This window comes from Cherax quadricarinatus, chromosome 73 (assembly GCF_038502225.1).
Source record: "Cherax quadricarinatus isolate ZL_2023a chromosome 73, ASM3850222v1, whole genome shotgun sequence".
In the NCBI taxonomy this organism is placed as follows: Eukaryota; Metazoa; Arthropoda; class Malacostraca; order Decapoda; family Parastacidae; genus Cherax; species Cherax quadricarinatus.
Window position 1 is genome coordinate 4,209,315 of NC_091364.1, and position 12,600 is coordinate 4,221,914.

General features: G+C 47.3%; 1 protein-coding gene across 1 annotated transcript; it reads left to right on the forward strand.

Annotated features, from left to right (window-relative positions):
- Positions 1 to 7,714: 7,714 nt before the first annotated feature.
- LOC128701195 (uncharacterized) lies at positions 7,715 to 12,320 on the forward strand. Its single transcript, XM_053794793.2, has 3 exons — positions 7,715 to 7,809; positions 10,299 to 11,153; positions 11,652 to 12,320. Exons 2-3 carry the CDS (start codon positions 10,672 to 10,674, stop codon positions 11,815 to 11,817), a joined length of 648 nt encoding a protein of 215 aa, XP_053650768.1. The 5' UTR covers positions 7,715 to 7,809; positions 10,299 to 10,671; the 3' UTR covers positions 11,818 to 12,320.
- The last annotated feature ends 280 nt before the right edge of the window (positions 12,321 to 12,600 follow it).

Genomic DNA, 12,600 nt, shown 5'->3' on the forward strand with positions numbered 1-12,600 from the left:
TCTTCCAGCAGAGCTGCTGTCACTATCACCTGGGACTTACCATCTTCCAGCAGAGCTGCAGTTACTATCACCTGTTACTTACCATCTTCCAGCAGAGCTGCTGTCACTATCACCTGGGACTTACCATCGTCCAGCAGAGCTGCTGTCACTATCACCTGGGACTTACCATCGTCCAGCAGAGCTGCTGTCACTATCACCTGGGACTTACCATCGTCCAGCAGAGCTGCTGTCTCTATCACCTGGGACTTACCATCGTCCAGCAGAGCTGCTGTCACTATCACCTGGGACTTACCATCTTCCAGCAGAGCTGCTGTCACTATCACCTGGGACTTACCATCGTCCAGCAGAGCTGCTGTCACTATCACCTGGGACTTACCATCGTCCAGCAGAGCTGCTGTCACTATCACCTGGGACTTACCATCGTCCAGCAGAGCTGCTGTCACTATCACTTGGGACTTACCATCTTCCAGCAGAGCTGCTGTCACTATCACCTGGGACTTACCATCGTCCAGCAGAGCTGCTGTCACTATCACCTGGGACTTACCATCGTCCAGCAGAGCTGCTGTCACTATCACCTGGGACTTACCATCGTCCAGCAGAGCTGCTGTCACTATCACCTGGGACTTACCATCTTCCAGCAGAGCTGCAGTTACTATCACCTGGGACTTACCATCGTCCAGCAGAGCTGCTGTCACTATCACCTGGGACTTACCATCGTCCAGCAGAGCTGCTGTCACTATCACCTGGGACTTACCATCGTCCAGCAGAGCTGCTGTCACTATCACCTGGGACTTACCATCGTCCAGCAGAGCTGCTGTCACTATCACCTGGGACTTACCATCGTCCAGCAGAGCTGCTGTCACTATCACCTGGGACTTACCATCGTCCAGCAGAGCTGCTGTCACTATCACCTGGGACTTACCATCTTCCAGCAGAGCTGCAGTTACTATCACCTGGGACTTACCATCGTCCAGCAGAGCTGCTGTCACTATCACCTGGGACTTACCATCGTCCAGCAGAGCTGCTGTCACTATCACCTGGGACTTACCATCGTCCAGCAGAGCTGCTGTCACTATCACCTGGGACTTACCATCGTCCAGCAGAGCTGCTGTCACTATCACCTGGGACTTACCATCGTCCAGCAGAGCTGCTGTCACTATCACCTGGGACTTACCATCTTCCAGCAGAGCTGCTGTCACTATCACCTGGGACTTACCATCTTCCAGCAGAGCTGCTGTCACTATCACCTGGGACTTACCATCTTCCAGCAGAGCTGCAGTTACTATCACCTGTTACTTACCATCTTCCAGCAGAGCTGCTGTCACTATCACCTGGGACTTACCATCGTCCAGCAGAGCTGCTGTCACTATCACCTGGGACTTACCATCGTCCAGCAGAGCTGCTGTCACTATCACCTGGGACTTACCATCGTCCAGCAGAGCTGCTGTCTCTATCACCTGGGACTTACCATCGTCCAGCAGAGCTGCTGTCACTATCACCTGGGACTTACCATCTTCCAGCAGAGCTGCTGTCACTATCACCTGGGACTTACCATCGTCCAGCAGAGCTGCTGTCACTATCACCTGGGACTTACCATCGTCCAGCAGAGCTGCTGTCACTATCACCTGGGACTTACCATCGTCCAGCAGAGCTGCTGTCACTATCACTTGGGACTTACCATCTTCCAGCAGAGCTGCTGTCACTATCACCTGGGACTTACCATCGTCCAGCAGAGCTGCTGTCACTATCACCTGGGACTTACCATCGTCCAGCAGAGCTGCTGTCACTATCACCTGGGACTTACCATCGTCCAGCAGAGCTGCTGTCACTATCACCTGGGACTTACCATCTTCCAGCAGAGCTGCAGTTACTATCACCTGGGACTTACCATCGTCCAGCAGAGCTGCTGTCACTATCACCTGGGACTTACCATCTTCCAGCAGAGCTGCTGTCACTATCACCTGGGACTTACCATCGTCCAGCAGAGCTGCTGTCACTATCACCTGGGACTTACCATCGTCCAGCAGAGCTGCTGTCACTATCACCTGGGACTTACCATCGTCCAGCAGAGCTGCTGTCACTATCACCTGGGACTTACCATCGTCCAGCAGAGCTGCTGTCACTATCACCTGGGACTTACCATCGTCCAGCAGAGCTGCAGTTACTATCACCTGGGACTTACCATCGTCCAGCAGAGCTGCTGTCACTATCACCTGGGACTTACCATCGTCCAGCAGAGCTGCTGTCACTATCACCTGGGACTTACCATCGTCCAGCAGAGCTGCTGTCACTATCACCTGGGACTTACCATCGTCCAGCAGAGCTGCTGTCACTATCACCTGGGACTTACCATCGTCCAGCAGAGCTGCTGTCACTATCACCTGGGACTTACCATCTTCCAGCAGAGCTGCTGTCACTATCACCTGGGACTTACCATCTTCCAGCAGAGCTGCTGTCACTATCACCTGGGACTTACCATCTTCCAGCAGAGCTGCAGTTACTATCACCTGTTACTTACCATCTTCCAGCAGAGCTGCTGTCACTATCACCTGGGACTTACCATCGTCCAGCAGAGCTGCTGTCACTATCACCTGGGACTTACCATCGTCCAGCAGAGCTGCTGTCACTATCACCTGGGACTTACCATCGTCCAGCAGAGCTGCTGTCACTATCACCTGGGACTTACCATCGTCCAGCAGAGCTGCTGTCACTATCACCTGGGACTTACCATCGTCCAGCAGAGCTGCTGTCACTATCACCTGGGACTTACTATCGTCCAGCAGAGCTGCTGTCACTATCACCTGGGACTTACCATCGTCCAGCAGAGCTGCTGTCACTATCACCTGGGACTTACCATCGTCCAGCAGAGCTGCTGTCACTATCACTTGGGACTTACCATCTTCCAGCAGAGCTGCTGTCACTATCACCTGGGACTTACCATCGTCCAGCAGAGCTGCTGTCACTATCACTTGGGACTTACCATCGTCCAGCAGAGCTGCTGTCACTATCACCTGGGACTTACCATCGTCCAGCAGAGCTGCTGTCACTATCACCTGGGACTTACCATCGTCCAGCAGAGCTGCTGTCACTATCACTTGGGACTTACCATCGTCCAGCAGAGCTGCTGTCACTATCACCTGGGACTTACCATCGTCCAGCAGAGCTGCTGTCACTATCACTTGGGACTTACCATCGTCCAGCAGAGCTGCTGTCACTATCACCTGGGACTTACCATCGTCCAGCAGAGCTGCAGTCACTATCACTTGGGACTTACCATCGTCCAGCAGAGCTGCTGTCACTATCACCTGGGACTTACCATCGTCCAGCAGAGCTGCTGTCACTATCACTTGGGACTTACCATCTTCCAGCAGAGCTGCTGTCACTATCACCTGGGACTTACCATCGTCCAGCAGAGCTGCTGTCACTATCACTTGGGACTTACCATCGTCCAGCAGAGCTGCTGTCACTATCACCTGGGACTTACCATCGTCCAGCAGAGCTGCTGTCACTATCACCTGGGTTTTACCATCGTCCAGCAGAGCTGCAGTTACTGTCACCTGGGACTTACCATCGTCCAGCAGAGCTGCTGTCACTATCACCTGGGACTTACCATCGTCCAGCAGAGCTGCTGTCACTATCACTTGGGACTTACCATCTTCCAGCAGAGCTGCTGTCACTATCACCTGGGACTTACCATCGTCCAGCAGAGCTGCTGTCACTATCACCTGGGACTTACCATCGTCCAGCAGAGCTGCTGTCACTATCACCTGGGACTTACCATCGTCCAGCAGAGCTGCTGTCACTATCACCTGGGACTTACCATCTTCCAGCAGAGCTGCAGTTACTATCACCTGGGACTTACCATCGTCCAGCAGAGCTGCTGTCACTATCACCTGGGACTTACCATCGTCCAGCAGAGCTGCTGTCACTATCACCTGGGACTTACCATCGTCCAGCAGAGCTGCTGTCACTATCACCTGGGACTTACCATCGTCCAGCAGAGCTGCTGTCACTATCACCTGGGACTTACCATCGTCCAGCAGAGCTGCTGTCACTATCACCTGGGACTTACCATCTTCCAGCAGAGCTGCTGTCACTATCACCTGGGACTTACCATCTTCCAGCAGAGCTGCTGTCACTATCACCTGGGACTTACCATCTTCCAGCAGAGCTGCAGTTACTATCACCTGTTACTTACCATCTTCCAGCAGAGCTGCTGTCACTATCACCTGGGACTTACCATCGTCCAGCAGAGCTGCTGTCACTATCACCTGGGACTTACCATCGTCCAGCAGAGCTGCTGTCACTATCACCTGGGACTTACCATCGTCCAGCAGAGCTGCTGTCACTATCACCTGGGACTTACCATCGTCCAGCAGAGCTGCTGTCACTATCACCTGGGACTTACCATCGTCCAGCAGAGCTGCTGTCACTATCACCTGGGACTTACCATCGTCCAGCAGAGCTGCTGTCACTATCACCTGGGACTTACCATCGTCCAGCAGAGCTGCTGTCACTATCACCTGGGACTTACCATCGTCCAGCAGAGCTGCTGTCACTATCACTTGGGACTTACCATCTTCCAGCAGAGCTGCTGTCACTATCACCTGGGACTTACCATCGTCCAGCAGAGCTGCTGTCACTATCACTTGGGACTTACCATCGTCCAGCAGAGCTGCTGTCACTATCACCTGGGACTTACCATCGTCCAGCAGAGCTGCTGTCACTATCACCTGGGACTTACCATCGTCCAGCAGAGCTGCTGTCACTATCACTTGGGACTTACCATCGTCCAGCAGAGCTGCTGTCACTATCACCTGGGACTTACCATCGTCCAGCAGAGCTGCTGTCACTATCACTTGGGACTTACCATCGTCCAGCAGAGCTGCTGTCACTATCACCTGGGACTTACCATCGTCCAGCAGAGCTGCAGTCACTATCACTTGGGACTTACCATCGTCCAGCAGAGCTGCTGTCACTATCACCTGGGACTTACCATCGTCCAGCAGAGCTGCTGTCACTATCACTTGGGACTTACCATCTTCCAGCAGAGCTGCTGTCACTATCACCTGGGACTTACCATCGTCCAGCAGAGCTGCTGTCACTATCACTTGGGACTTACCATCGTCCAGCAGAGCTGCTGTCACTATCACCTGGGACTTACCATCGTCCAGCAGAGCTGCTGTCACTATCACCTGGGTTTTACCATCGTCCAGCAGAGCTGCAGTTACTGTCACCTGGGACTTACCATCGTCCAGCAGAGCTGCTGTCACTATCACCTGGGACTTACCATCGTCCAGCAGAGCTGCTGTCACTATCACCTGGGACTTACCATCGTCCAGCAGAGCTGCTGTCACTATCACCTGGGACTTACCATCGTCCAGCAGAGCTGCTGTCACTATCACCTGGGACTTACCATCGTCCAACAGAGCTGCTGTCACTATCACCTGGGACTTACCATCGTCCAGCAGAGCTGCTGTCACTATCACTTGGGACTTACCATCGTCCAGCAGAGCTGCTGTCACTATCACCTGGGACTTACCATCGTCCAGCAGAGCTGCTGTCACTATCACCTGGGACTTACCATCTCTCAGGAAGATCCCACACACAGCAGAAATAAAATAAAGTATTAAACACATTTACTTTGCACATGAATGTCTGTCAAACACACGTGACAGATTAACAGGAAAATAAGCAAGCCTCTCTTTTTTTCCTCTCTCTCTCTCTCTCTCTCTCTCTCTCTCTCTCTCTCTCTCTCTCTCTCTCTCTCTCTCTCTCTCTCTCTCTCTCTCTCTTGTATACAGACGTGATATAAATGTCGACTACTAGAAAGTTGTTTTATCCCAGTTTCGTGGGAAAAAGAAAGTAATGGATCAGGAAATTAACTTTAGTAGTGCCCTGAGAATGACGATCCCAGGAGCCAGACGACGAGACGACTGTCAACTGCGTAGTCTAACTGTGCCAGTGTTGTTATCCATGGTGCCATGAGTTGTTATATTACAAAATTCAATAATAATAATAATGATCATGATAATACTAATAAAAATAATACCACTAATACTACAATAATAATAATAATAATAATAATTATAATAATAATAATTATAATAATAATAATAATAATAATAATAATAATAATAATAATAATAATAATAATAATGATAATAATAATTACAGAACCCAAATTTCTAAAGAGAACATACGACTGGATTCCTCTGATACCCCAAATTTGCTGGTATTAATTGTGTTGGGTGTGGCTCTGGTACTGTGTGGTAGTGATGGTGGAGTGGTGATAGTAATAGTGGTGATTGTGGTAGTTGTGATTGTGGGGACAATCAACCTGTGATACAGCAGTATGACTATCAGACAATCATACACTTGTTCCCACGGTCATGCACTTGTTCCTACGGTCATGCACTTGTTCCGACGGTCGTACACTTGTTCCCAAAGACATACACTTGTTCGCACTATCCCTGGGTTATATACGTGTTCTTACAGCCATACACGTGTTCCCACACTCAACACAAGTGTTTTCACACTTAGCACAAGTGTTCTCACACTCATCACAAGTGTTCACAAATCATTACATATCTTCCCACACTCAGCACATGTTCCCACTGCACATGTCTTCCCACAGCACACGTCTTCCCACACACAGAGCATATGTGTTCCCACACTCAACACAACAACTTACGCAATCCAACCTTCCTATTGCCTCCATAATGACTGACATTCAGAGGCCAACCTTCACACTTCCAGAAAATGCTGCCTAATCTCAATGGAATTACTGTAGCCTGGATAACTGACTTGTTTATCCGGGAATTGCAACCTGTTACAATGACCTTGACCCGTTCCCCTTAATTTAATGAACCTCAAGGATATACACCCATAAGTGTATGTCTGGCAGTATATATATATATATATATATATATATATATATATATATATATATATATATATATATATATATATATATATATATATATATATATTCTTTCAGAGTGGTTGTTTTGCATAATCTGAAATCACCTGTTTACTGCGATATTATTGCATATATATATATATATATATATATATATATATATATATATATATATATATATATATATATATATATATATATATATATATATATATATATACACTGGTAGCTTTCATTAATCCCCATTTTAAGTATTAAAGTATTCATGCACACTCGAATGTCACAACCATCTCCGTATAAACATTGTACCATGCTGAAATAAAGTAATAATAATATAATAATAATAATAATAATAATAATAATAATAATAATAATAATAATAATATTATTATTATTATTATTACTATTATTATTGCTGTTGACTAATGGTGAACCGGTGATGTGCAGAGTTAATGACCTTCGTGTGACAGATAGGCTTTAAACCCCATTTAATCAATCAGTCTGACTGGGTTAGTGGGACAGAGGATCGAGTCTATACTCTTAATATTGTTATAATCAGAGTGGAAGCTCTAAAACAGTTTGGGTCATACAGTGGATGGAAATAGGGGAGGATAGCTGCAATTTTTTGGGCTCAAGAGCCCCATCACCGGTGACAAGGCACCTCTCCTGCAGAAAGAAAGAAGCGGAAAGGGGGGCTGGAAAGGGAGGGGCGCAAAGGGAGTGGCGGAAAGGGAGATGGTGAAAAGGGAGGTTATGAGGGTGGAGGCTGAGGGAGGGAGATGAGTAGATATAAAGGGAGGAGGTGACCGGAGGCTGGTCAGTTGGCAGAAGCTCCACCTTCTCTCTCGTCCTCCTCCTCCGAGGTCCACCTCAGCCCCAGCTGACAGGTAAGAGTCGTCTCTTTTGCCCTCACTGATTGTTGAACTACCTGCTGGAAGATCCAGCTAACTACTGAACGGTCTAAGTGACTTCTGGAATGTCCAGCTAACTGCTGGACTGTTCAAGTAACTGTTGGACGATCCAGGTAACTACTGGACGATCCAGGTAACTACTGGACGATCCAGTTAACTTCTGGACGATCCAGTTAACTACTGGACGATTCAACTAACTACTGGACGAATCAAGTAACTATTGGACGATTCAACTAACTGCTGGACGATCCACGTAACCACTGGACGATCCAGTTAACTACTGGATGATTCATCTAACTACTGGACAATCCAACTAACTGTTGGACGATCCAGCTGTTGGACGTGCTAACTATTCCCTGGAAAACAGCATCAGGTGTGTAGAGAGAAAAGGAATATATCACTGATATGATGGTACAGAGACACAAAGAGAATAATACAATGCTTTATTTGCAACGTTTTTCGAATAAAGAACCTGAAAAAACCTACTTTGTGGGCGAAACGTTGTCTTTAAAGAATCGCTTTACACTGCATTTGTGTTTGTTTCCATTGTGTCAGTACGTTATGCTATTTCTCTCCAAACATACCTGTGTTGCGAATGTGTTTTGTCAGCAGTGTTAAAAGTTGTTCAAGAGAACACAAGATCCAGAGTTTGAAAGGGAAACTTTAACAGGCATTTCGGTCCGTCATGGACCACTGTCAAGCCGTTGCCTGGAAATGGTCCAGGACGAACCGCACTACTGTCTAAACGTTCGTCTCTATGTGGCAAGTTAATTGTGATTCTTTTGTTAAGTAATATTTTCTTTTCGAAATTGATATTATTTTGATATTTTGATTGAGTGGCTGTCTTAGAGGGTTGAGTGGTGGTCTTAGAGGGTTGAGTGGTGGTCTGGCGTGCGTGAGGTCAATGCAACGGTCCCCAGGATTCATTATACATTGATAAATTAGACACATGTGCAACTCTTGGGTATCTTTATTGAGGAAACGTTTTGCCACACAGTGGCTTCATCAGTCCATACACAGGAGAAGCTAGAAGAACAGGAGGAGAATGAGGTAATCAGTCTCTCAGCCTTGAGTCGATGTGGTCAGTCCATCAATCTTGAATAGAATACGGCATATGAGCGGAGAAGCAGCTTATAAACCGTAGGCAGGAGAGGTGCAGCAGACGTAGGTGGTGTCACATTTGCCCAATGTGGAAGTAGGTCGTGCCCAAGAGTTAGGCAAGCGAAGAATTCCTTTATAAAGATACCCAAGAGTTGCACATGTGTCTAATTTATCAACGTGTCAGTTCTGTGAACCATTCATCTACATTCATTACACAATTTGTTACTTTCACGATATTGCGAAATTTTAATTTCACGTGATTTCTGGTTTGTCGACCAAAGTCGACCACGTACTTAACTGATCCTTTATAAATTTGCTTGTGTATCCCTTTGTATTGATTTAAGAAGCTTGAAGAATGAGACACTTATGCAGCATATGGGAATCTTTATTGAGGAAACGTTTCGCCACACAGGTGCTTCGTAAGTCCAATACAAAGAAAAATGGTGTCATGAGAGGTGGAGTTTGGGGTAATCAGTCTAATGGAGTGAACATACCGAATCGTTTCCTCAACAAAGATTCCCATATGTTGCATAAGTTTCTCAATCTTCAACCTGTCGGTTTTTCTAACCCATTTATAACATTTAAAAAGCTTTTTCCATGGGCGAAACGTCACAGTAAAGTTCAGCTTTACACCATTTGTCTCAATCTAAAACCGGAATCTTTCCCCTTTCTCACCTCTGCCCATCTGTCGAACCCTTCCTTCTCTCACCCCTGCCCATCTTTCGAACCTTCCCATCTCTCACCCTGCCCATCTTTCGAACCCTCCCCCCTCTCACCCTGCCCATCGTTCAAACCCTCCCCACTCTCACCCTGCCCATCATTCGAACCCTCCCCATTCTCACCCTGCCCATCATTCGAACCCTCCCCACTCTCACCCTGCCCATCATTCGAACCCTCCCCACTCTCACACTGCCCATCATTCGAACCCTCCCCTCTCTCCTTGAAACTTGATTACCTCCATTTTCCAAACACTGATCCCCATACAGGCTTGCAACTTTGCAAAAAATGCTCTTAATTAACCTCTTCTGATCGCTTCCCTCAATGTTGCAGCAACATGATCATTGCATCGACGTTTAGATATAGATGACATAACTCGATTTAGATAATAATCTTTGCAACACAGCCAAGTCAAATTTTTTTTGACTGGCATGGAACAGTGGCGTATGGTCGTATATTTATACGACCATACGCCACTTAGGGGAGGTAATCAGGTTTGATACGAGGAGGGGGAGGGTATCTCCAATTCCTTCACAAGTGCTATCATAGGTTTATGTTTTAAGCTTAGGTCTTCTTTGGTTTATAGTCTTAGTTAAAGAGTCTCAGTTTTTATTGTATCAGTTACTGTTAATGTGTCTTATCAACAGCTTCACCATAGTGGAGCAGCAGCAGTAGCAGCAGGAGAAGCAGAATCTTCATTAGAGAACAGCAGCAGCAGCAGCAGCAACAGCAGCAGCAACAGCAACAGCAGCAGCAGCAGCAGCAGCAGCAGGAGCAGCAGCTAGTCAACCGACGTCAACTGTAAGAACAGCAGAAGCAGCACAGTCACCATCACTGTCACCAGTATCACCACCAACTTCGCAAACGGGATCACCAATAACACTACCACCAGTGACACCAACACTGCCACCAACATCACCAATAACAACTACCACCAACATCACCAATAACAACTACCACCAACATCACCAATAACACTACCACCAGTGACATCATCAAACTCAGCCTTTGCTCTCAGCCATGGCACTAGTAACAAATACCATCATTACAATAGGCACTCTCGGGGCAGGTCTGGCAGCCACTCTGGCTGGGGCTCTCGGTCTTGGTATCGCCGGACTTACCTTGGCTGGAATCTCTGCGAAGAACCAGAAGAATCGTGTTAGTTACCGTGGCCGTTCAGGAGCAGTTCTCAGCACCCCAGTGACTGTTCCTTCTAGCACACCTCGAGCCAATCGTAGGAGGCCCCGTCCTAGGATCCCGATCCCCCGGGGCCCTGCCCCTGGTGGTACGGGCCCCATTCCAGGAAGCCCCGGGGGCGGCAATGCTCTTGGGAGACGTGGGAAGCGCTCGATTCACGAAGAATCGGCAGCCTTGGAGAACGTGATGGAGGAGATCCGAGCGCAGGACGTGTCGGGGTGCGGAAGGAGATTGGTATGCGAGCTAGCGGCTACCGACCTACGGAGACTCACTGTCCAGGAGCTCTCAATTCTCAACCTGGTCGGGTGAGTCTCACTTCAGAACTTATTTGTACTCAGCAGGTGCTGTAGGAACCTTACTGCTATAACACTCCACGCATGAATACAGAATAATTCACAAATAACCCGCACATAGGAGAATAAACCTATGACAACGTTTCGGTCCGACTTGGACAGTTAAATATTCAATGGTTCAAGTCTGACCGAAACGTCGTCATAGGTTCACTCTTCTATGTGCAGGTTATTTGTGTGTTAACAGTTCACAAGGTGTCATTCATTATCATTATTATTATTACTACAATTATTAATTATATTCACAATAAAGTACTAAACCAGTAAGAGTCATACAGCGTTTGCGGGTGTAATTAGGTGAGATCCGAGAAAAGAAAGAGTCGCTCTGATTCCTGGACCAAGAGCTCTTCAACAGCATGGTGGCATCACCCTTGAAAGGTATCTATTACAAATAGTTAAGACCTCACTCTAGCTTCGAGTCAACTAAAACCTAATCATTTTCTTCCTCCTCAGACCATCTGTACTGCCGAGAAAATACCTGTCCTCTGGAGCCGCCTCTGGGGAGTATAGGGCAGCGAGGGGAGTGGGTGAAGCTGGCCTAGACTGTGGCCAAATCTTCACTACTTGTCCCCTGAGTGGGTCCCAACTGAGGATTGCAGTCTTGGCCCTTTTACCTTAAGCCCCAGAACGCCTTTGGACTTGCTTCAAACGTCTCGGAGTCCCATGTACAAGATCACCTTAGCATATCTGTGGGTCTTACCTACAAGGGCTTGCTAAGTCCGGTCTGGTGTTTTATTTACTTGACCACGTTGATATATTTGTCTCACCCACAAGGGTTTCTTTAGAACGCCTCTGAGTTTTAGCTACCAGGATGAACTTTAAGATGCCTCTAGATCCCATTGACAAATACTTGCATGAGGAACCTCTGAGTACCACAACCGTCTTAGTACGAATGTGGATCTTTGCTTGCAAAATAACCTCAGGAAACCTGTAGGACTCACTCAGAAATATAAGCTATGGACACCTTGGAGTCCCATCCACTATGACTAAATTAGGAATCTTGTAAGTTTCATTCGTTAAGACTCGATTAGGAAGTCTGTAGATTTTATCCAAGTAGACCAGCTTTAAATTTATCTAATTTGATTAGTATTAGAAGACTGAGTTTTATTCAGTATGACTCGATATCTTATGGGTTAAACCATACCACGGGCGGGATTTGAACCCGCGGTCAGAGAGTCTCAAAACTCCAGACCGTCGCGTTAGCCAATGGACCAGCTGGTCCAGTGGCTAACGCGACTGTCTGGAGTTTTGAGACTCTCTGACTACGGGTTCAAATCCCGCCCGTGGTATGGTTTGTTTGCAATCGTGTCATTACGATTTCGTGAGTTATCTTATGGGTCCCATCCACAAGGACAAGGATTCGATTAAAAAGTCTGTTGGTCATCGACGGGAGTTAGTTTAA

Bases quoted from the DNA above. Each gene is read 5' to 3' on its own strand.
- LOC128701195 (XM_053794793.2), top strand. From the start codon at position 10,672: ATGGCACTAGTAACAAATACCATCATTACAATAGGCACTCTCGGGGCA. The intron at 11,154-11,651 runs GTGAGTCTCACT...CTTCCTCCTCAG, and splicing joins TCAATTCTCAACCTGGTCGG to ACCATCTGTACTGCCGAGAA.